This window comes from Neodiprion virginianus, chromosome 6, assembly GCF_021901495.1.
Source record: "Neodiprion virginianus isolate iyNeoVirg1 chromosome 6, iyNeoVirg1.1, whole genome shotgun sequence".
In the NCBI taxonomy this organism is placed as follows: Eukaryota; Metazoa; Arthropoda; class Insecta; order Hymenoptera; family Diprionidae; genus Neodiprion; species Neodiprion virginianus.
In genome coordinates this window covers 26,699,256-26,725,616 of record NC_060882.1, presented here as the reverse complement: position 1 = coordinate 26,725,616, position 26,361 = coordinate 26,699,256, and the positions used below count along the sequence as shown (strand labels likewise).

Genomic DNA, 26,361 nt, shown 5'->3' with positions numbered 1-26,361 from the left:
ATTTTATTGTCGAAGAATCGAGTCCGGGGACATCCAGACGAGCATTTTTTGCAATACGAAACGAGCCCCTCGAGCCGACTTTGACGGCTCGCCGAAGAGATTAATCCTGCGGTGTCCGAAAAGTTCAACAGACGATTATAACTTCTTTGTTCGGCAGCAGCGTCGTCGCCGCGACGTCGGCGAAGAGCTTACGATTAGCGAATTTCGCAAGCTCCGCGCGGAATCGTAAATTTGCGTAGACCCGTCTCTTTCTCTCTCTCTCTCTCTCTTTCTCTATTTTTTTTTCCCCTCGCTCTCTTTCTCACCAAGTTTATAACGCGTTTACACGCAGCTTGAGGCGGGCTCGTTTTAGCCTCAGTTTTAAGGCGCTTCGCGGAGTTCGGAACTTTACGACCCCCGGAGTTTGTATAGGCGGACCTTTGTTCGCCGGCTAACTTCGCACTTCGCTTACACGTCATGTTGCTTGTGCAGTCTACCTACGTATGCGTGTATGTATAACGCGCCGTTGTGCGAATTTAAGGCCCTATTTTTAAACATTCGGGAGACGCGATCGCTCAATGACTCGGGCTAGTCGCGCATTCTTTTTCGCTGCATTGTCTGAAGGGCGGAGAGCAGGGGGAAAAGCTCAGTGTACGACTTGCAGGTTTTAAAGTCGACCCACGGGAGGAAACAACGCAAATACCGAAAGGTTATTTCGGACTGCGATATGGTGAGAAAAAAATAATCGCATATACCTACGTCACGATAATCTACAATGATTGTTAATGAAATTCAAGCGATTCTTACATATATATATATATATTAACAGCGTACCGTACGTAGGTATAATATCAGCCCAAGAGCAAACCAGTTGTAAAGAGCAGCTAACGACTGTTCTACTTAACGCCGCGACTTAATTAATGGGGATAAAAAAGAAGAAAAGAAAAAAATAAAGGAAGAGAAATAAAGAAAATGAAAAGAAAATACTCTTCTGCACGGTCAGAGATTCTTCGGCAGCAGCTGCCGCTGAGGCATGTATATGTATATGTACATGTATATATGTTATAATATGACCTGCGGGAGTTCTTAGCTCTCTTAATTATTTCTTACTTACGCTTAAGCCTTTATTATTATATGTATAATACGCGCGCTTTAATTGTATACTCACGAAATGAACACCAAATACGGACACTGTTTAACGCAATTCATGCAATCGTTAGCCTGGCATTTATTTCAATATTATACAATATTCTTCTTTTCTCTTTTTTTGCAAACAATAAATACGTAATAACGTAGGTATTTGCCGTTTCGGGTCTCTGATATATTACACCTACTATTTGTAAGGTGAAATGGAACTGAATGACATGAAAGTAGGTTTTATTCTCACATGTCAATCAAAATTAGTCTATCTACTTGGATTCTTGAAAAGCATGATGGGTAATCGGTAATCAAACCCTTGATCAGCAAACAAAATTTGGTAAAAAATAACGATGACTGTTCTGAGATTATTATTTATGTGTATATACGCTAATCAAATACGTGTTAAGCTTAAAGTTAGTAAACAGCGATAAGATTCTTATCTCGGTACTTATTAAGAGATTTATAACCGAAAGGGGCATTAAAATAAAAGATAAAAAATTCACTCAACCAATTTTAGCAATTACAACTTCTACTATAGAAATTTAATCGATATCAATATTTTCGGTATCATCCTACTTTCGAATCATTTGTAACACCTGATATTTTCAATCATTTGTAAATTCTTGAACTTTCCTGATTTCCATATAATTTCGCTATAATTTTTCAACCATCAGCTCCGATTGAATCGAGTTGATTTATTTGCTGACCAAAAATGGCGTTGCGGTATAACTCGAATCTCCTTTCTTTTTTCTTTCTTTTTTTTCATCTTTTCGTCACATAATTAAATTCAAAGGTAATTCCAGAGGACCGAGAATTGTACAACCGTTGAATAAGCGCGCGGCTACCTCTTTCGTAACGTGACTGCAATCGCGTTATCGTCTCGTTGACGTATATAGGTATACGTATACACACGTTTTAATTTTTTTTTTACATTCACTTTATCGCCTTATCGTCGTACGCGCGTCTCACCTACTCCTGATCAAGCCGGCCGACGATGCGGCACGCTGCAGGTGAATAACATGTAACACACCCCATAACATATTTCACTTTACGGAGAGGCGTTGATCAGCCAACGGAATTCTCGTCACTTATCTCGCCGTCGGTTCGTGGGATTTGTCAATCTTCCAATGCTCCGAATAAACGAGTCAGTCTCTCTTCTCCTCCTTTCGCCTCTCTTATCGTCGGTGAAAAAGAGAGAGGAGAGAAAGATACAGACTCGTGAGACGCGAGGGAGGCAGGCGTTACGTATCTCGAATCTATTTCGAGAGTGGATTGAACTCCTCTTCTCCTGTACCGATCTTCCCTTCTTCCTTCGTCCTCCTCTCGTATTCGCCCAAGGGAACATATCCTCTCTGAGTCTCCTGCAAACCGCCACCTTCCGGTCACGTGTCACGTGTCCCGGGACCTCGAGCAACCCTTTTTTCCTTTCCATATTTCAACGTTTCCGCAGGTGATTCATCACCTCGAACAGGGACAGCGTATCCTCTTCGGGTTTATGCTAATAAGCTCCGCAGTGCGGAGGACAAAGTTTTTCTCGTCCTCTTGACGGTATACTTAGAATTCATCCTTTGTCCGTCAGTCGTACGTATATCCTCGATCCTCGATCCGCTTGGGATTTGTATTTATGATCGGTAGCTCGATCCTGTCTAACAATCTGCTTTGCGAGTCGTCGTGGCTTCACGGCTTTGAAGGATCGGCGATCGGTCGACAATTTTAATAGGTTTGTAATACGGCTAGGCCAAACTCCCGTGACGAACGTCAAAAAACTCAGCTATTCGTCTTTCCTGACCTACCCTAATAAAATTACCCGCTCGCCTCGATGGAAGACCTGATTTTTTTTTCGCCATAGATAGTTTTCCAATATTCGATTATCGGACTCGGAGAACTTTTTTCAATCGAATGCATCGTATATAACAATAATAGTCATGGTCACGATAATTTAGAAACTTCTTATTCCTTCCGCAATTCGTTTATTGGATATCGTACAAGTTTATGAAATTTTTACGCTTTGGATACAAGTTTTAAAGGTGAAAAGGCAAAGCCCGGGGCTTAGGCGACATTCGAAATCGGTGATGTGTCAATAGGATTTACACCCGCGTGTTTCACGCGTGAGGATAACGGCTCGTTTTCCTAAGACTTACCATTTATGTATATAAAAAATCGGTCACGGGGAGAAGAATTTCTTTTTATCGTCACCCGTGAGCGCGTCGTTGTAAATTTCAATGACGAATACGTACTCTCCGTATTCTTACGCAAATCATCGAACACCATTCCACAGTTGAATCAAAACTCTAGACTCTCGGTTTCGATTAATACGAAAAAAATGCAAAGATCGTCGTCTGGCGCCACGCCTGAAATCGAATATCATTATCGCCACTGTCTGTGTGGGATTCCAATCCGTAAACTCATGCTTACCTGATACGTGCCTGTGTATAGAAAAACTGTTCGCAAGATAATATAATTTATGAACGACCATAAGCGCATATTTAAAATGCCTAAAACAAGCTCTCCAAGCTCGATCGTCGCGTATCGCCTACCTCGTGTAAACTTGTAGGTGTACAAGGTACGAATGTTCGTGGCACGAACCGTCTGCCACTGTTGTACAAACATACGTCGATGTACAAAAGCAGAATGATCGGCATTCCGTCCTCGTCGTATCAAAAGTCACGCGGTACATTTGTCGGTTGTAATTGTTTAGCCGTTCCGTAACAATAATTTGGCAATATTCGTGCACGGCGATCGGTATGTTACACTTTGAGCCGCATGCGATCACAAGACTCGCGATCGATTCTCACTCGATCCTTCCCTTTATCGTACTGGCAGACAGTGCGAATCGTACGTATGTGCGCATGTGTAAGTATATAAAAGAAGTCTCGCATGCCGTCATGATTCGGTTCTTTCTCATTCGGGGTCACCGCACACCCACCGCATGACTCGGTGGATTTTCGCAATCCCGCTACTTGACTCGCGAGATCGTTATAACATGTCGGATGATGAAAACACAGTATGGGAGAGTTGGATAATTTACATGATTATTTGACGCGGACGATGAGCCGGCTGCCAACATGGCGGACATACGTCTGCTGCAGGCAGAGCTTGGCTTGGAGAGACACTTATTTTACGCCTTTTAACGGTGGGTGGATGATCGTCGTGATCGATTCGACATTTCCTTGCAACGTCGGTCAGCCTACGCGAGGTATATTATTATATTCTACATGGTTATAGGTGCTGGACACGAGCGATGGATGATCGGACCTACGATCTCCACCTCGAATCATCGCGGTCGTTTCTATCTGCGGCACTACATTCATCCACTCCGATTGTTATCCGGGTCGAAATCGAACGTCTTATTATGACCGTGGAGATATAGGCACACATGTGCCTATTGTCATGCTAATCGTTTTAATGTACCGTCTCGTTCGCCAACCGTAATTCTCATTTCCTAAACGCCCATACCACGTTTCGACTTTACATCGTGTCTTATATAGATACTATCTTCGGCTTACCAATAAGTAATTATTATGTCACTCCGTGGTAATGTCGGCGAACGAGCCAATAATCTGCGATTTGACCGATGAATTCGTTTCCGTTCGAGTGTAACTTTAACCTCGAATAAATAAAACGCTTCGTCGAATTTCCACAAGTGGCTGGAAAGACTGGGAGTGCTTTTTGATAAACCAACCTAGGCGCTGTATTCGGATTATATCTTATATCTACCAATTAAGGGAATCAGCTTGTATATGGTACCAATTACCTAACGATGCATTAACGGATCTTGTTTATGACGGCGTGCTGTTTTATATTATTAAAATTCTGTCCGGGGTTTATCTTCTATCTGTCAGAGAGGCTCTGCTGCTCCGTTTCACCATGCAGACCGCCTGTACCAGGGAACTCGAGAGGTCGATCGATCCTCATCGCTACGAGTCCCGACTTTTGGGTCAAGTGGCGCCGCAGCGATCCAGCTTCTTCGCTGGGGTGAAAAAAAAAACATTTTGATCGAAGGAAATTAAACCGCGGGGTGAAATCCGGGATGACCTTTCATTGTCTACGTTGAAGCCGTTATTCCACAGCGATAATGTATAATTTCTCCACGAAGACAATTATGTTATTCCTCTCGTATCTCGAGGAGGAGAAACGCCGCCGAGCACCTTGCGGGATCATCCGTTTAAAAGTACAACACCGAGGGAAAATAAACAGCTCGGTGCGATCTCTTTAAAGATCCGTGTAACAGAGAACGGGACCACCTTAGCGTCTTTAAAGTGTTGTTGCAACAGTCTTTTAAAAGGCTTGGGACAGGATGGTGTGAGAGCCGGACCTACGCGACGACTCGGAATAAACCTGCCGCATATCGCGACAAAGAGCCGAGGTGAGCGTAGGATAGAAATACGGAACTTCACCTCCTCCCCGAGTGATCTCGGGGTGATTCTTAAACAGACGAATCCCTCACGCCGTGGTCGACCCGGAATATCCGAGACCACGTGAGGCCGACTCCCTTTCCTCTCGCTTCTCTCTTACTCATTAGCCTTTCTCTTCCCCGCTCTTCCGTATACTCGGCTGCAGCAGAGTCCAAGGCTTACGGTCTATACATAGACTTCGAGTTCTACAAGTTGGAAAATACCCCGACTGTCGGTGTGACAGGGCGCAAAGGGTCACGTGATGTTCTTAAGTATCGACTCGATTCGTCGATCGTCTCTGACAGTTTGTAGTTCCCGCATCTCAAGCGTAGCGATATTGCTTTTCATGAGACAATTGATGAATCTGATCCGATTTATCAAAAGTTTCACTCCGAGTAGTGACGTTGCGAAATCGAATCGCTCGCATGTTCATTCTGCAAATCATGGTCATCAAATTGCTTTTTTACAAACGAAACGGATGCTTTCGTCAATCGTCACAGTCTCTGAAAAAATAGAAACTATTGGTTTCGTCGAAGTACAATCCGGTCGATAGAACGAGCGGGTTGAACTTATGAGGTGGAGCTGCGCGTCGGCCATTTTGAGTAACAAAGAAGCTAAAAATCTTTTGAATTTTCTACAATTTCGATAAACTCTCGTCGTTGCAAGAATTTTATGTAAGAACAGCGTATGGCCGTTTCACTTATGACTATAAAACTCATCGCTATTATCCTTGACGGATCGATTGGTCAACGGTATCTCACACCTATAAACGTTTATAATTTAAATTTTAACGGGTTAACCCTAAAGCGAAATAAAATTTCCCAAGTAAGTTTATCGATGGAACGGATACGCTCAGCGTCCTTGGAGGTTAAGAATTGAACTGCGAATTGTTCGTAAGATCGGCATTGTTGCGATTGACAAAGACGAATGTGCCGGGATAGTTCCCGGATCTCCAGACATCCGCGATCCGTTAGACAACGGCATTCGCGGGTCCTGTTTTTGCGCCGTATCTATTATACGTTACATTATACCCAAGCGGAGAGCAAGGACGGCCATTTTGCGGGGAAACTTGATCCTCTTTTATACCCATCTTTGCACGGGGACAAAAGAGACAATCGCTGCCTCGTCGTCGTCGTCGCTTGTCGGCCTTTCGCGACTTCCCAGATAGCATAGGTCCGTTAAGGCTCGGCGTTGATATAACGCTCATTGGCGACCATCCGCCGCAGGTCGTTGATCCTGCAACACCGCGATGCAGACTCGCCTAGCTTCGGCTAGACTCCGCGAATCGCTCTCTGCTCCTTACGCCTCAACTCTCATCGGCACAGCCTCTCGGCTCCATCCAGCACTCCATCTTATCCTAGTGCCATAGCCTCGTGGCTCAGCCTTGCTCTCGGCCACGTTTCGACGCAGGCCAGATAATCAACCGCTACTGCGGGAGGAACACAGGGGGCGGCGTGCACCGTCACGATCGCAAAAAATAAGCGTTAATGCACCTTCTTCTTTTCGATCTTGTCTGACGCGCCTCAGTTTCCAACCGATGCAACTCGACGTTTTGATACGGAACACGTAAGCGATCTTCGATCGGGTTATTCGATTTAGATTTGATTTTTATATACATCCAAGGCGTATCGGTTCCCACGAAACGACGATTCGGATAGATTTTTCTCCCTTTTCGAAGAGATGGAAACGAGCATGAATAATAGAAATTTATTTTGTCAACTGTACCGAATTCGAACGTCACGAAAAAGAAACACTGGTTCTGGTCACTGTACGTATCGAATTGTAATCCTGAATCGAATCTATCAGCTGATGTAATCACGCGTACCGCACATACGTTGGACTGAATCGATTGTAAGTAAAAAAAGAAAAAAAAAATTAAGAAAAACAAATCAGTCGTACGGTATTATCGGTACGGACTTTGCCAAATCGACTATTTTGATATTACGCACGTCCAATATTATACTACAGTTGTAGGCTTGTAGTAAATTATAAGTACGTATTATAATGAGAAAAAAAACAACGATACGATTTATCACATTATTTATACGAACAACAAGAAAATTGATACGGCTCTTTGAGCAATGCGGTCTCTTGCACGTCTCATTTGACCTACCGCTTTGAAATGAAAATAATAGAACCGATGTGATGTAAATTCGACGAAAAAAAAAAAGATACGAGGAAACGAGCAGTCGTTGATTGTAAGCCATGATTATTCGACGTTTTTTCCTATACCCGCAAAGGAAACTAATCGATAATTTTCACATTGTCGTGTTTCAGGGTTCGAAGAAGACGGACAACGCTTTAACGCCATGGAAGGAACGGTTCGCCTGTTGGTTCTGCTGCAGTTTCTCGTCTCAGCGATGACTGCCGAGGACTTTCGACACATAGCCTACGAAGGTGAGGAAACACGTAGACGTAATAATTGAGATGCGGAAAATGCGTAGCGTCGTAACTAATCTTAGTGCTGAGATAAGAGTGTTTTCGCTGCAGGCACGCATGCAGAGAAGTAGTAATCTTATCGCTGTCTTCGCCGTGAACTTCGGTTTAACGATTCGAACGCGCGGCTGCACCTCGTAAATTTTAATAGTCGTATTAATTAGGATTATCTTGACCACGACGACGAGGGCTACTCGACGCAAAGGCACCGCGCTCCGTTATAACCTTCGATTTACATCGCTTTTTATCCATATAATAACGCATCCTGCACTTTGATTCGTTAACCTCCTGCATCCGCGCCCGTTCAGCTTATGCATATTATGACCGCCGGCTGACTGCACTATGCAAATCGCCCGAGGTAAAAGCCGGGATGCAAAAATATGGACCTCCTCCCGTCGGACGGTCGTCGCTCAATCCGTTCCAACAAAATCCAGCTTTCACCGAGGAAATAATCAAATTCACGAACCGAATCATGAAACGGCTCGCATCGATTTTATTCATCCCTTTTTATATTCGGTGATGTTTTTTCTTGCGGATATTTACGTTCGTTTATATGTTTTTAACGGGTGTTGAAAAATTTATGTCGTAATAATTGGGATTATGAAATTGGCCGATTATTCGCAACGCGTTATCTTAATTTTTAACGGAGTTTCGCGATTTATCTAACTCCTTCGTTCATCTCATCGATTAAAGCATGCACACCGTGTGTTCTCAATCATAATATGTGACCACCGTTTATGGCACCTGGTTACCTTTTACGCTATGCCATATATAATTAAACGTGGGTATTTACTACACTTAAGTGCCAAGGCTGTCGGGCAACACTCTGAGCAGGAGAGACCGTGAACTGCGTTACATGCTGCACGACTCTTGAACGTAATCTGGAATTAACGCGGTAATTTTAGTACGGTAAAACTGAAATATCCATATCGTTATGAATAACGAAGCCTTGGATGCTTCGAATTGAAATTTTATTGCGACTGAATTCTACAATAATCCCTGCTTTCCTTCGATGTAACAAAACCTTGTAAGATTTCGTAAAATTTCTATAAAATTCTGTCAATTGCCGAAATTCAAGAAAGGTTTTGGAGTACGCTTTAAAGCTCTTGAAGCGCCTTGAAAAATCCTGCCAAGTTTATTCGAATCAATCACAACTTCGTAAAATCAACGTGAGAAACATTTTTATGCAAAATCTGAGCCAGATCCTTGTACGAATTTATTAACCTCTAGAAGAAGAAGCGCAGAAACGGATATGTTACGCTTAGAAGCGAATGCGGTTCGGAAGTTACGAGAGTATTTCAAAGGGGCGAGGTATAAATTACGTCAACTTCACCTGAGATCGAGATTCGGAACGAAGGGTAGTTGTAGAAGAACCGTTAATACGTGGAGACCCTTGCGGAATATTCATGAGTTTAAAGTTTATATATTCCGCATTGAGAATATTGAAATCAGTCGTCGTGAAGTCTGCACGAAACCGCGACGGCCGGTTCTCCCAGAGAATGATTGTTGTAAAAAACGGAAAGGTGTAAGTTTACATCTTGCGGTTGTGAAAGATTCCGAGCTTCTCGCTCAAAGCCGAGGAAATGACACGTGCATAAACGTATATCTATGCGATGCATTTATGCCCGCGTTGTAAATCCTCGATGGTTGGCTGTAAATCATTCGTTTATTTACACGCTCTCGAACCATCCGCATCTCATACGGTCCGATTCCTGATCCCCGGGGTGTCCTGCCGCTCTGCACGATCCTCGACCTCCACCTTCTAACCGTCGATTTTATTACGCCGGTCCAGACTGAATTTTCTCAGTCTCGTTTGCATATTATTGCAATTCGCTCAGGTTTTACGAGATTTCGAAGAAACTGGAATCACATTCGTACCGAACAAAAAAAAACAGTATTCGAATACGAAGCTGCAACGTAATTAAAAAATTATATTCTATCAGATGAAATCATTTGATTCTATGTTGAATGAATTTTTATCAAATTGAATTTAACCTTTCTGATCAAGACTGTCGAATAATTATCTGTAACAGATTCATATTTGAATAAAATTTGTTCGTTTTAAAATGAATTCACTCTGAAAATGATTTTAAATGAATTTATTGATATAAACTATGTATTCGAATTGTTCGATTTTTCGTTTAAATACAAGACCAGGATACGATAATTAAATAAATCACTTGTTCATATCGAACACGTATTCAAAATTTACCAAAAAAATTCGGTTATTAACTACTTGTCGAGGTACCTATAAGGATAAGATCGAACCTTGCGCAGTGCTTGAATATTGAGAAAATCATAGAAATAGAAGCAAAACGAATTGAAGATGACGAGACGGCCGAATTTCGATATCGGAGAGAAACGCGATGCAGCTGAAAAGTGAAGACGCGGGTACCTTAAATACACGTGGGCAGTCGGCTAGCCCACGCTGCATTGTGTTTGCTTTTAAACAATCTCTCTCCTCCGCTTATGCACCTATGCACACAAACATATTGTACATACACGCACATCGTACGGCACACAGCTGATGCTTATCCGTAGGATTAATCGATAGTGTGTAGCAAGATCTCTGAGAGCCTCCCACGAGGTGGAGGTGGAGGTGAGCTCGGTGCACACAGGTATGGTATAAACATACCTATACATCGGTGTATAATTGCGCACGTGTTGCTTTATTGTCGCAACGTAACTCAAAGCTCTACGATTGACAATGAATACAATTTTATTGTCTTTCACACGGAAATCGGCGACTTTCTACTTGGCGTTGTATCGGTGCTTATTTTCATTCACTCATACAGGACCCTTCGTTATTTAAATCTGATAAATCTAACAGAAACGGAAATAAAAAAAAATCGCCTTTTTTTCAGTATGAAAATTCAGATCTCACGAGCGACTTAATTTCCGACGAAAGAGAATTTTGAAAGTTTGAACAGCGTAAAAAAGAACAATGCACGACTTTATTACGTTTAACGCGTGCCTACTCGTTATTATAAATTTGCGTAAAAGTGACTGTAATAGTTTCCTGATTTGCTATATCACCGGTTACTTGGACTTGCAAGTTTCTTCTTCGTTCGCGAACTTGTTACAATCACTGAGAAAAATTGTAGTAAAGATAAAATTTGCAGTTCGCGGTGTTCCACGGGGAGAATCGAGGGTGTCGAAAAGGTGGGCGACGGGTTTGGCACGCGCCTACTGCAACCACGTGACGAGAAGATCGGTGGGTGGTTCGGGATTACTTTGTGCCTTTTGGGCCCGGCCTCGTGGCACCAGCTCCTCGGTTCCCTGTTTTATCGTCGTTTGTCGTCTTAGTTTTTTTCCCTTCTCTTTTTTTAATTCCACTCCTCTCCGTCTCCTTTTTTCCTCTCGTTTCCCACCTATCGCCCAATTTATTCGAGTTGACTCGACGCGACGTCGGTTTTAACGCGGCTCTTCGCGTCTTACGGGTTCAGGGTTTAGGGAGACCGCGGAAGACGCACGTGGCGTTTTCACTCCGCGGGAAGAGATTTATTTGGTAGCTTGTTGTGACATTCCTCGGTGGTTTCTTAATCACACCCCATTCATAACTCCCGCGCGGTGAATCGCTATTAAACATCGCCCACGTGCCCTACGATATTCCTTTCCGGGACCGCGAGATGCAGGGAACGACGGACCTCGATCTCCTACGAGCAATATCTCACGGGGAACGGCCGTTCCGTTCGGACAGGAACGAGGTGTTCGTCCGATCAAGAGGGAACAACGCTGTTGGATCTCACTTCGTTCCCCCTCTGGGCGAAATATCGATAATATGTTCCGAAGAAACGAAGAGAGTGGAAAATATATCGAACTCAAAGATCGAATAAAATTACCGAATAGACGTGGATAGGTCAGCCGCTGTATAAAAAATCGTCGTTAAATTTTCATACAAGGAATACCGGGTATCTTCTGTTCCTTAAATTAGAAATAAATCGACAAATCGTATCCCTTCGATCCTCCGGTCCCCGATATCCTGAAAGTCCTCGCATCGCGTAGACGCCGAATCCGAGGCGAGCATTCGGTGTAAGGTGGCGGGGATAAATACGGCGACGTCGTGGTTCTCCGATTATCTTAAAATTCGAGGCTTACCGAGCTGGTCTCGTTACGCGTTGGCCAACTGGCCCAAGGGGCGGGGGGAGGCAGGCCTCCTCGGGACCGGGGCCCTGCTATTAGTTACGTCACGAGCGTCTCGGTGGTTAAGGAGACCGGCCGAAATCGCCGAGTCATTCCATGACCCCGGAGTTGATGCTAGCAGGTGTCTAAGCTCCGTGCCTCAATTACTAACCTAATACCTCGTGCCGGTAGATAAGTACGTAGGTACGTACAGATCGGTACCTTCTGGTCTCCCCCCCCCCCCCCCCCCCGCGTTTTTCTCTACCTCGCATGGCGCTTTCTTTTTCTTGTCGTTGCGCCGATGATTTCATGAAAAAAAAAAAGAAGTGGATCAGTAACGATGCAAAATTGATTTGGTTGCGCGTAATGACCAGCGAAAATATTATCGACAATCACGGCTGTCCGTACGTACTATAATTAATATGTCACGTACATCCTGAATCGATTATACAGATTGGCAAAAAATGGAGCGAGGATTCATTTACGGATGACTCGGATGAGCTGCGAAGCCGCAGCTTGCAGCGAGTGTATCCGCATTTTATCTTCCCGTGTGTTCTTATCTCTCCCGAAGAATCCCTGAGGTAGAAAACAAAACGTCGCCTCAACTTCTCTTCTCTTCGCTTCTCTTCTCCTCGTCGAGTGCCGGGAGCCCGTGGTATATAAAATGAAGTTGCAGGGTCGTTAGCCGGGCAGAGCACGTATAGCCGCATGGCAGCGGGCCCCCGCAGCATGTCGATGATGCCCAGGGACGGGGACCGCGGGGCCCTTTTGTGTACTAAACTCGGGACGGCAGGCGAGTCCACTTGAGTTCACTTCACCTCCACTCCTCTATGGAACGCCATAGAAGGCAGTCTTTGGTCTTTGAGCCACGAGGGCACGCCGAGCGTTGCTTCCGAGACTCTGGACGTGCGGTAAAATCGACCTGCAGCGCCTCCGTGCCGACCGACGGAGTGAAAAACTAAAAAACTCACTCCTCTTTTTATCTGTCTCCCGCCCTCTCTCTCTTTCTCAGGCCATGTGAAAAGGAACTGTACGTACAAGAGGGCCTTATCGTTAGCTCCAAAGGTCGTACGATTATACACACCCACACAAGTCCTCCCCTCATCCTCTATCGTTTTACAAACCGACGCTTTTGGAACGTACGAAGAAGGTACGACCTCGAGAATTAAACGGGAAGCCTTCGAGAACTAAAAACTTTTTCATAGAATTTTTCGACTACGGTCAACAACTCCATTCCTTAATTACAGCTCGCGTGTGCTTCAACGGTACCGTCTAGGATTGCTTGGCAGTGCTTCGCCTACCTCTCTTTCTTTCTTTTTTTTCTTTTTTATTCACCATTCGCGTATCTCCTCCCGGTATCGCTGAACGAGCGATTCCTTTTTCGCAAATTCGAAACCTGCATACGCCCGTAGAAATTACGTACTCGATGTTTCCCACCGATAAAATTCGGTCGCTAATTACGTAACAGACGACCGTATCGGTTTGCCGAAATCCATGCCGTTGGACCGAAGATACGAATGACGTGACGAGCTGATTCGAATCTAGTGTACAGGACGTTGGTGATGAGCATGTTTCGTAGCCGGTATGAGAAGAGCGTGATCGCACTCATTCGTGGTTTGATACAAATCTGACGGGCTTCGCAATAATTAGGGACAGAAGATGGGGTATACCAGGTACACGCATTATACCTATGTTATACGCTACATGCCTACGTACGATGCCAACAACATCCCGATCGTGTCGGTAATCAAAAACCCACGTTAAACCAACCGCGAACGGATGCAGGGTTTAATTATACATGCCCGCGTACACGAAGCAGCAATGGTTCAGGATAGTTTAGCCTCCAGCGAGGGGTCGGTCTTGGGAATCCTTCGGTGCTACTCGATCGGATATGAAGCATCGCGGATCTTGGACCGACACACGCCAACTCGAGTCGTGAGCTGCTGTGCCGGTGAATATGCACTCGGGATGATTTCAACGTTGCTGAGAACCGAGACGCATGTCGGGCTAAATATAAGTCCAGGCGGAACCCTGTGCGCCGGTAGTCGCCTTGCAGATCTTCGAACGTATATGATATACATTATATACATACGTCTCTCTCTCTCTCTCTCTCTCTATCCGCAGACTAAAAAACCTCCGTCGATTTCTTGCCGTGCACGTGGCGCGAATCTGCTCGGGAGAATCTTTGATGCCTAAGTTGCTTCTGTTTGAATATCGGTCCGATGATCCGACGCCGATTCTCATCTTTACCATCCTCGTCGAGTTCTCTCAGCTGACCGACTCGCCTCTTCCTCGGCTTTCGCTTATACCTGAACGCCGTGCAGACCCTAACGGAGATCCGCATCTCCAGCTCTGTCCTTCTTTTCTCGGAACACAGCGGTTCTCAAAATTGCAATTTTTAACACCAACTCAAAAACGACGGGGTTCGAATATTCCTTCAAACGATTCTTTCTCTCGGTATTTGCAGAGGCTCGGAATGCAGTGATGATTTTCCGGACGAATTTAGGGGATCTCGACTTGTGTGCATAATCTCGATTTTATTTCGACTCCAATTGAAAACTATAACGCAAGAGAAGCGGTGCTGAAACAATCCAATTTTAATTGCAAAGTAAACTGCTCTTTGAGGGAAAAAATTGATCGACTTTTTGTCCCCACGGTTCGCTTACTTTTTCTAGTATCCGGTTATTATATTACCGATACTGTAGAATTATTAAGATAATTGCATTTATATACGAAGGCTATTAGCCCAGCATCCGCGTCTTCGTCCTGAGGGTAACCGAACAATGGCAAAGCCTGATACTTCTCACAGAAATGTCGACGTGTCATCCGAGTCCGGATATCTTCTACAATCCGTTGGATCGAAGTCCGTACATCGGTGCATGTCCATCGCGATGTGATACAAGTCGTTGTAAAAAAGTAATTGATTCTTTGTTCAGTCCAGCCTTGGTGGACGTGCGTAAAGTCGATTAAGACTGCGAACGGTGAAACGGTATCACGCGCGTTATAATTGTCGGTACGGTAAAAGGTGAGCGGAAATTCCGTACCAGTTCGGAGTAATTGGAACATCGAAAGAAATCGAAGAGGACGGATTTGAATATACGTAGCGGCTTCTCCTGCGTGCTGCGCCGCAAACGATAACGATATTACGTCGAGCATAACAATCGCGGTCTGGGAGAGGAAGCGAGAAAGAGATAGAAGAGGGACCGGTCGAAGATCATACTCATAAATTCAACGACAATGCACGCGAGCCCTTCGCCCATCGGAGAGGATGCAACGACCACCACAATGCCGCTAACAAGGCCCAACTTCGATCCTGATCGCCATTTGTCTCCTGAGCTCGGTGCGAGGGCGTCGAAAACGCACGTGGGCAGTGGCCAAGATCGTTAGTAACGTACCAACGAAGTAAAGAGTTCCCGACCCTCGAATCGGTGGGACTCTTCCTACCCAACCTCTGCTTTTTATTCACCCCTCGCTCGATTTCAACTTTCAAGATCAAGCCTCGCGCTGATTCGGAAAGCCAGAATAATTCACAAACGCCAGCTCGGAGCTGCTCCTTGTTTTATTAATTAGAGGTAGATGAAGAAAATTTGATACCGGTGTGGTCACTGAACCACCTACGGCATCCGCAGTGCAGTGTCTTTCTACCGTACACGTGATTCCGTTTCTGATACCCAGCTGCAGCGGACACCGTCAGCAATCCTGCAACGAACTTTGCGCTCTGTTTAACTTACCTGCACTGCGCGCTGCTCTCGGCTAATTACCTCACTTAATTAATTACCACGCAATATGTCCGTCATTTGTCCTGCTGCTGATGATGCAGAGCTCTCCGCGTTTGTCGCTCGAGTCTTTGGAGGAACCGGATATACAGGATGGACCAAAGGAATAAAAAGAAAAAAACGGGTGCGATTCGAAACGCGTATGAAATCCAAACGCGATGAATGATTTTAGAAAATTTTTTGTTTTTCCTCGAAAATAGAAGAAGTAATCTTTCATTTCGCGTTTGAAAATCTGAATAATCGTTATTCGTTGCTGAAATACAAGCATTTGAAAAACAGGTTTTGAAAATGTCGCTGGGAGATTGAAAAAATTCAGTTTCGAATCGTTCCCCCGGTTTTTTTTTGGTCCACCCTGTATTGTATCTTGGAAACGCTAACGAAACCACTTCTGGACACCCTAATGTCCACCATTATCTCTGCTCTTTATCGTCTTCTTTTATTCTCCATTCCTCTTCTTCTTCTTCTTCTTCTTCTTCTTCTTCTTCCTCCTCCTATAGCTGGATTGAAGAAACCGCAGGGGTTTTTCAGGAGCGAACAATCAGTGACCGGCTTATCGAACGCCTTTTGTAACGATTTACACGTTCGATTACGCGCCTTGCCATCGACGCTCTTCTTCGACCGTTGACCAATGGTTATATCAAAATGTGCATCAACTCCAAAATTATTCGCGAACAGAATTCCTCTGGAAAGTATTAATTTTTCTACACAACGACGCGAGCGCAAGAACTTTGCCGCTATGTGGTCTCCGCCAATCGATTAACTTCAGGGGTTTAAACAGGGCAAAAACCCTGGAACCGAGAATCGTTATACGGACCAGAAACAATCGATTATTCATCGTCTACGGTACTGTGTAATATATCTAGAAATTCCAACGAAGTTCGTTCTATTATGTTACGTGAACACTATCGGTACCGGTAAATGGTAGAGAAAGAACGAAAAAAACAAAAAAAAAAAATAAAAAAATCCTCGCGCAACATTCTGCGAGCGATTGCGAAGCGAGGCTGTCGACCGTGCGAGAAAAAGGAAAAGAAAGGTGAAGAATGAAAAAACAAACGTCCGACCAACTCGAGGCATAGATTCCGCGTGCCAATTTGCTTGCGCGCGTTCTTGCGACCATTTTTGGCCGTGATACTACAGCGAGACATCCGGGTGCTTAGAATTCTTTCTTGCATGTGAATTACGTCCCCTCTTGACCTACCTCTCTTCCCTTTCCTTTCTCCGAGAGATCCTCCGTCTGATAACGAATCCAATTAAACCGATGCCTTGGATTACCGAGTGCAGATCTCCGGGGAAATTTCGCTTCGCTGTTACGGACGTGAATTCATGCCGCAACAGATTATTACTTGACTTACATCGGTAGCCAAAGCGCGTTACATTTACGATTAGCACACGAGTACCGAGACTGTGATTTCGTTGATTTTGAAACCGCTTCTCGATGTACTGATAAGAAAGGAATTCCTCGAATCTTATCAATCTTATCAAATTATTATACCTACTCGCAACTGTTTCCGTACTATCAAGATCGATTTTATCACATTTGAAGCGTGACACAGTTTCCAATAAAAACTGTATAGAAAGTTGGTCGGTGTTTTCGAAAGGCGGAGAATATCACTGCGATAGTTTTTCATACGTGTTCATCTCTCTCTTCTTATTGTTAGCCAACGATCTGTGGGGGGTTTTTACTCTTACATCCTCGAGGAGGGAACGCACATTTCGTACTTGTGTCCAGGACAGCGATGGGCGCGTGAGAAAATGAGAAAAGTATCCGCGATGAAGAAAAAAATAAATAAATAAAAAATAAAAGCAAAGGACCATCGACCGCACGCCCATTACTGTCACGCACGTATTATGCACATCTCTCGTGGAGCCCGGAGGCTGTTACACACGTACCTATATGTTGTATACATTCATCTCGATTATTATCTTACGAGAGATGATTATATATATTCCATACAACGCATGGTATAATAATATAATACAGTGCGTGTATCGGATATTCTGCAGGTGTATGGTGGTAATTTAAATCGTTCAAAGAGTTGCACTGCAGGTATTACAAAGTGACGATAGATCTTCGTAAATGTTATTCCCATTTCATTCGTACAATATGTCATTTGTATTATAAATAGAGAAAAAATTTCATTGGCGAGGAGTTCATCTTTCACGATTCAAACACGCGATCGATCTGAAATAAGTCGGTTGTCCGTTGCACTTACGATTAGATATCCTGCACCAGTTCTTCACTCTCGTTTCGACGATCTCCGCTGATCGCGCGGATCAATGACCGAGCAATTTTTCTTCTCCCCCTAACAGCTTCCTCTTCCCCCCCCACCTTTAATCATCTCTCCTTATTCTACGGTGCGTAAGATCATTCGCGATGGCCCGGGTGCCAAGATCGTTGCATCGGTAATTAGACCAGATTAACGTTAACGGCTCGTATAGTTCTCGCCGCGCGATCAAATCCGAGAACGATCGAATGTTGAAGGTTGTAGGAAAAAATGACGGCTCGAGGGCTTTGAACCTGCGACACAAGGACATCTCGCTGCAGCTCAACAGTCCAACGTTTTCTTCTTCCGATCGCATCGTCCGATCGGAGACCATCGATGCGGAATCGTGGTAAAAACTGTCGGTTGACAATGCGCGAGGTCAGCTTGCGAGAACCGGCCCGTGGCTCTCTCTTTCTCTCTCTCTCTCTCTCTATATATATATATATATCTGTGCACGGAGATGGACAAACTCACCCCACCGTGAGATCAATGAGGCTGCGTTGCTCCACGTACTCGGAGATCGCGAAGAAGCGGCTTTTCTGCCTCTGCTTTTGGACTCGCGGTCGTAGGATCGAGCGAACGTCGTCGCAATGCATCGCCTGCAACGCGACACGCGTTCCGGGAACTTGAATGGCATTTTCTTCACGGGGGGAACACGCGTGTAGGCCTCCTCGACTGACGATCAATTTAATTCAATGAGCATTCCGTTTTTTTCTCAGCTCGCTCACTCTCTTGTTCTTCGTTTCACCCTGTCTTTATTTTTCTCTGTAACCACCGGCTCGGTAGATTTCGACATGTTATATATATATATATTTTTTAATTCGCTGCAGCCGATAGATCATTCTGGGCGAAGTGCTCTTCTTCGTCTTCGTTAAATTCACACTTCTGATATCATCAATATACGCGATGGCAAACCTTGCGATAGATTTTTGTTGAGCTCCACGGATTTATACTAGTCAGAACTCTGAATGGATTCGATTAAGTCCAGAGCACGTGATGACGATTTGAGTTATAGACAGTTTCAACAGTTGAAACAATTGAGAATTTTTCTGATCATTCGTTCATCGGGTTATCGAGGTTGAATGTACTGGCGGACAATTTGAACTTGGACCATTCGGACTCTTTAACACCGCATCCGACTTTGTTTCTTCGGTATTCATCCTATCGTGATCCGGAGCTTGCGCGTACGAAGGTATAAGAACAGTTTTGTTCTTCACATCGGCGTCGCTGTTACGAAAGACTTCGTGTCTTAAGCTTGGTCCAAGACTAAGAGGATTATATCTCGGGCTCGATCTTCCACGGTTATACACATAACACACCATCGCGCAAGCAAAACTCTTTCGCAAGCGTATATAACAGATAGGCGTAGCGGGTGTTCCAACCTGTCTACCGCCCGCATGCCTTATACATGCATGTTATCATGCATGCTTCGGACGAATACTGTCATCCGTGTACAGTCGCATGCCTCTAAAAGAGTCCGTGTCCGTACCGTGTGTGGATTGTAGATACACGACCGGGCGACAGGGAATCCGACTATCTGTGCCTCTAATCGCGCGTATAACCTAGTGCATCGATCCACGCCTCATTAGGCGCTCGACGATCGAGCTAATCGTTACACTCTTGCAATTAGACGCGTTCGACGATCGTAACGATTTATTTGTTTTTTTCTTCTCTTTATTACGTTCCCATGTTGAATCGAATCTCATTCGTTGATGTAAAAAGGTGAAAATTTCCTCGTCAGGATGATTTAACATAATGTAAAAAGGATGAGGATAGGTAGGACGGGATCGCGGAAGAGGTGTAATGAATGGTTTTACGACGCACTTCGTAACCTCACGCTCTGTGCAAGGCTTCGGATGTGAATCCTCGGTCCTTCGCCTGGCGCCGCGTCCTTTGACTGCCCACCCCCCCGTGTGCCAAGGTGGTCCGGGGATGGGGAAACCCCGTGGAGTCGGCCCCCGGCGGCATTACTCGCCTATCAATCTCCCCGGGGCGGCTGCCGGGCGGCGGAACGTCGTCCTCGTCGTCGTCGGCGATCCGCGCGTTCCTCTTCCTCTTCGGTTCTTCTCGACGATCCTTCGCCGCGCAGCAGGTTATGCTAAGTCGCCCTCGTCGCTACCGCCTTCTGCAGAATCGGTTTCGAATAAAAAGATCTTCGTCGCGGTAAGAAGGGAAGTGGAGGGGAATAAGAACGGGACGAGGCAAGAGAACCGCCGACGGATGGACCGGCAGGATATTGCGATCCCGCGTGTTATGCTGCACCGAGGCTTATAAAGGAGCCCCCCCTCCTCCTCTTCCTCTTCCTCTTCCTACCTACAACAAGCCGCAAGCTGCGGAGTAAGAATACTGCAAGTCCTCGACGAGGGGAGGATCGAGAATCGGTTCGAGTCGGACGCAGAAGGAGATCGTGAACGGGAATGCTGAGAACTGCGAGCGAGGCAACTGCGCAACACACCAAGGTGATCTTCGTCCCTTCGGCCTTGCCGGCGCCGTCGAGGCGACGCGATCTGCGAGAGTCCGTTGCCGTAAGCACGGTAGCTCGAGGAAGAATCGGTTGCGATACCGTCGATCTCCTTTATCTCTCTCCTCGTGTGATTCTCGGCTTGTCTTCATTCCGCTAGTCGACGAGTCGATTCAATTCCGACTTCTTGTATACATTATACGTGTATGGAGCTTATACCCAACCGTGAAGCGGCGGATCGTTAGCGGCCGCATTCCGCAAACCTGTGCCCAATGGCTACAAGTATTATAGTCCAGTCTTCTGTTCCTTGTAATACACGGAAATAAATCAACCGCGATTCAATTACTCCACCGCAGTTGCGGCCCTTTACTTACTACACGCGATCAACGCTGCTCGCGTTAATGAGCATCCATCGGTGTAATGTCAGATTATAGTGGAAATACGGTTCGAGGTGTGAGGTAGTAAAAAGACACTCTGTCGACCATACCGGAAATAAATTGATCACAGAAAGAGTACCGGATATGTATACTAGAAAGTGCAACTTCCTCGTGCCAATTCTGAGAAACTGATATTCTCTTCTCTCTTGGAATAGTCACCACTTCCGTATTATTTCACGGTACGAATGTCCTACTTGGTGGAGGGGGGTTTATGCTCGCGCGGTTGATTCTGAGTATCGCATAATTTGACCTGATCGCAGGAAACGAAGTAACGCAAAGCTTCTGTCCACGGTCCGTCTAACCATCAACGGTTACGACCGCTGGTAGATGCGTCAGCTGAAGCTCTCGTGTCTCGTAGTAGGTATCCAATATCTGCTTGCCCAGAGTTTGCGGATCTCTAAGTAACGTTGATACTGCGACTATTTTGTGTACAGTACGTACTACACGGTTATTTGCTGCTGAATTGCCGGATTGTGCGCTTACAGGGTTTCGTTTGGAGTTTTAACCTGGATCTTGTTTCGTTTCCAGGCCGAAAGCCTGGAGCTGCAACGTACTTGATGGATTGTTCTAATCGTAGGACGTCTAATAGAAAGGGTGTGACAGATGCGTTCCTATCTGCATCCGTTCCTCTATGATCTCGCGGTATTTATATGTATATATGCGCATACCCGCTGCGTGACTTAATTAATAACTGTAAGATTTCATAATTAATACACGATTCGATCCATCTTGAGACTTTTATCTCTCGATGGAACTCACGGTCGTCATACCGATAACGTCCCAACCTATGCTGCGGCACGGCACGCGGTTGATTAAATTATAAAAAAACAAACATGTCCCTGCGAAGGCTGAGATACACGGAGTGTCACGTCAAAATCGTTCCTCTCACTCCAGATGTCTTCTACCGCGGGGAATTCCAGGATGTGGCCGAGACTGTCGTTTCACCTCGAGAATACCGAGAGCTGCCCTTTTACACAAAGTGGCTACAGCCACCACTCGTGGTCGGTTCACCGCCGTTTACGACTTGGGAAATAAACAAATCCGGGACTCCGAGTAATTGAAGATTCCTCTATCTCGGTTAAATTAATGATACTTATTATTGCCAGATGTAGGTGCGATAATTGGAACCCTCTCTCTTTCTCTCTCTCTCTCCCTCTCTTTCTCTCTCTCTCTCTCTCTCTCTCTCTCTCTGCGCGTTACTAACTCACGCCTACGTATGTGCTCGAGTCGTGGAGCGTCTATCAGCCGACCTGCCCTATCTTCGTTCTAGGAAGCCTTACCGAGAGATTAGACTTGCCCCCGATACGGGATCCCTTCGACGATCCGTCAGACGCTGGCACGTCGTCTACGTGTACGTTGTGTAAACAACGCTGGTATTTATCTGACTGTTATAGTTGCAGCCGCGGTAGATATCCACTGCCTACTTTGTTAAGCCAGACATCCAGGATTCATCAGTTTTCATTCTGTTTACCTTCCCTGATCAAACTCTTACCACTTTGGGTTCAAAGAACGTCGGAAGCTTCCCAGCTTCGTCGACTGCGTCAGGGTCTTCCGTCTTCTACATATAAAAAAAAAAAAAACCGCTGAGAATGCTCTCACACTGTGGGATCCCAATAAAGGTAAGTGAGACCCAATTAGAATTGGTCGTAAACATTGCATTTTTCTTCTCTTATTCGTGAATATCTACTGAAAAGTCTGCCGGAGAACTCGTCTCTTTTTCGCACGTGGGAACTGAAATCACGACGAGCCGGTGGTTCGACGCTTGTTGTACACTTTGGTTGGTACACCTATGTCGATACGTCTATAACACAAGCTGCAGAAAGACGCCCACCCACGTTGCACACCCCGATGCGTACGTGCATAACAGAGGCAAAGGATGCATAATAACAGTAGGTCCTCTCACCATGGTTCTTGTTTGCGTGTGTGCGCGTGTGTGTATGGTGCACACGCAACTGGCGACTGTTCGCCTCACGACCAAAGTTCGCTCGAGTATGTAGCGACACACACTTGTGTGTAGTGGCGGTGTATTTATGTCGCTGCGTTTTCGAGTACACTCGCACCGAGTAACTTGCACCGGGTATTCGAACGAGTGCATGTAAGGCAATTATCCGTATTAACATAGCAGACCCGGTGGTCCTTGGGGTCCTTCTGCCCGCGCCATTTTGCGGTCCCGCGACAGTGCTCCGGCATCATCCACTTGCCCACGTCGCCTCGTCTTCGAATGCATCACGCGGACACCCGTCAAGTAATCGTCTTGCGGTCGCCGAATGGAGAACGGAGAATGGAGAAGCGTGTCTTAATTCAACCATTCTTTAATATCTTTCATCAAGTTTGGACCTTCGTTTTATTAATACTGTTAGGAGGAGAAGGAGCAAATGGTTTAAGAGCAGGTTTCTGGATCTTGAAGAGATCAAGACGACGACGAACGTGAAGCTTGAGGAATTAAACGAAGCCCGTTCCCCGAAGTGTAGATTCCACATCCCGGTGCTGCTGGAATTGGAATAAATGCAGCTACGCCGCGATGCCAATTTAAAGTCAATTTCAGATAGAACCTCGTAACAAGGTCCGAGCTCGGATAAGAAGAAGGCGGAGGAGGAGGAGGAGGAGGAGGAAGAAATTGCAATTCCATGAGAAATTCAAACTTGTGCATCGTGTTGAGATATCGAAATCTCCGAATGAACTGCAGCTGCATGTGGCGATGCGTGTAATGATTTGAATGAGACGGTGTGGCTCCCCTGCGTCCTCGATGCACGCGGCATCCGTTTACCCTGCCGCAGAGCTGCAGAGCTACAGCGCGAGAGAAGAGTATCGACAAATCTCGAGAGACGGGATCGCTATCGCTTCGCTACCTGAGGGTTCGCAACATCTTTTAAACCAGCCCGTATAAGACCCTCGGACTTTCTCGTTAGCGAACGTATTATGCTATCTGCGGAGGCGTGCAGCGTGATGCAAACGCGTGCAAGTCGTTTCTGCGGCCGGACATTCGCACGCGTCAGTGCGTGCGGCCAAGGCGAAGGCCGTTTTGCGCACCTAGGTTTGAACGGCTATCTTCTCTTCGGTTCCTACATCTCCATGCCGAAGACCGGCGTCGTAAAAGTTGACCGCTTGATCGTTATCCAGCCTCTTCCATTCGCCCCCTTATCGCGTTTGTTATTCTCCTTTCGCTTCTTCTTCTTCTTCTTCTTGTTCTTGGTCTTCTTCTTGTTCTTCCACCTCCTCTTCTTCTCCGCGGCGCGCAGAAGTTCTAACTGCTAGGTATTGTAATTAGCAGAGTTGAGATAACGAACCGGATTACCACTTAGCTCGGCACTGAGCCACAGGAATTAAACCATTCAAACTCACGAAGATTGTTGATTACCACCTTTTTAACCGCCCTCGGGATATCGTATTATATTACATATACCATATATAGGTGAGGATGACGACCGACCTCTCAAACCTACCACGTATACCTATAGGTGTCGAAAACGACGAGCCGAGGTCAGTCGAGGTCAAGGGACGCTGAGGTCCTTCGCTCGAGCAAACGAAACCTTGGGTGGTCCACTTCGGGTTTAAAACTACCACGCTTTTCCTTTTGCGGAATACGACCGCGACCGATATCGACGATACTGGAAGCAGAGGAGGCTTTTTTTCCCACAAGAATCCCAGCGAGATTCGTTCCTCCGTAACGTTTGTCGAGTCCATAAACTCGCTGCCGCTTCAGCATTTCGGTCGCGACGTACGTTCGAAGCGGACGCTGCCGTGGCGTTAAAATCGTAAATCCATACGTGTAACTGCCGAAACGTGAGGGCGATAATACCGCGGCTGTTTAGCGGCTAGAAGAGGCGGTTGTGTACATTTCGGAGCTTTTTGCTTTGGCGACTAGACACGTACCTTCGGTAGGTAACTTTGTATATACTTGCTGCGGGAACGAATGTCCGTTATAATCGTCAGCGCGTACACGTATTATCAGGTCCATGCATGTCTTTGCTTTATACGTGAAATACAATTTAACGCAAGCTTTTTCTTTCATTCTTCGTTACAGATCTCGCTGACAGCAATCTATTCCAGATGAATGGCGTTACCTCTTTTTCTCAGCTACTATTCGACGTCGCGAGGCAGCAGGTCTTCGTCGGTGCTCGGTAAGTCTTGGTAATATTCATATTTTTACACTAAATCAACTCGGGATACAAGGTTGAGGAGAAGGAAAAAGCTTCGCAATGAGTCATGCGCCGCGCGTAACTACTTTCTGTGCATTCATCTCTTCTTGTTTATATCTCGTCGGAAATGTTTATCGTTAGAATATTGTAAAAACAGTATGAACTGAAAATTGGTCCAATTTATACAGGGAAAAACTGACCGCTCGGTGTTGTCTTTACAGTCTACATTATTATACCACTACAGCTTGTGGTTATAATTTACTAAGAATTTTTTCGGCCCTTGGTTGCTCTGCGCAATTTCCCTACGGCTCGGATCTTACCTACTAGTATGCAAACGTGTTTCTTCACGGCGCATAGACTTCGGGTGTCTCGTAAATACTCCTCGTTATCGGACCGTTGGATTACATATACCTACACACGATTCCGATTTGTGTATGTGTGATATACCGCGGCTCTCTCATGCTCGGCTTCTGGAGGCAGCAGCCCCTTAAAGCCGTTCGATTCTTTTTTCTAATCTCAGAATAGATTCCCGGTAATTGGCCGGCTCCGTCTCTTTATACGCAAACGTTCGTTTCGTCTCTGCAGGATATAAACGTTCTAACGCGCCTTCTCAGATTCCAAAACGCTAACCAACCTCGGCCGGTTATTACATTCGCACAATTATACCGCGAGCACGGCTCCAGACACAACAGAACAATTATATTCGCAAAACACCCTCGCCTCGACACTTTGCTATAAACCGGGCCAAATATCACGCTCTCCAATTTACTTCATTCTACATGTACACGATATTTTGCTTCTGGATTTGAGGTTCTAAAGTTGTTGAGGGGGGACTAAAGCTAGTCTCGGTAAGATCAAAATTATCCATACCTATCTGACCGGAAGATAAAAAATTCCAATGATGCCCGTTGTGAGATTGGGAAAATTTTTAAATGATCCAAGCAAGAGCGTAAAAAATGAACGCGACGCTAATGGCAATTTATTTCTTTAAAATATGGTCAGATAAAATTCGTTCGAACTCAAGTACGGAAAACATTAGATCGACATTCAAGCACATTACCGGTCAATATACATCGTGCGGTGTGGTCTGTTGGATAAAAATGGATCTCCGGCACTTGAGTAAGTTATAGGTTACACGACGATTAATAAATTAAGAAACTTCAATTCTCCCGCAGATAGTTTAAACGATCTTATATCCCGTAAATAGCGATTA

At 45.4% G+C, this 26,361-nt stretch overlaps 1 protein-coding gene across 2 annotated transcripts in view; it reads left to right on the top strand.

Annotated features, from left to right (window-relative positions):
* Positions 1–26,361, top strand: part of LOC124307839 (semaphorin-5B) — an 85,478-nt gene that overhangs the window by 38,962 nt on the left and 20,155 nt on the right. For both annotated transcript variants that reach the window (XM_046769981.1, XM_046769982.1), the window contains 2 exons: positions 7,791–7,910; positions 25,034–25,130. In XM_046769981.1, the coding sequence (XP_046625937.1) occupies positions 7,791–7,910; positions 25,034–25,130 (217 nt within the window). The remainder of the gene's footprint in view (positions 1–7,790; positions 7,911–25,033; positions 25,131–26,361) is intronic.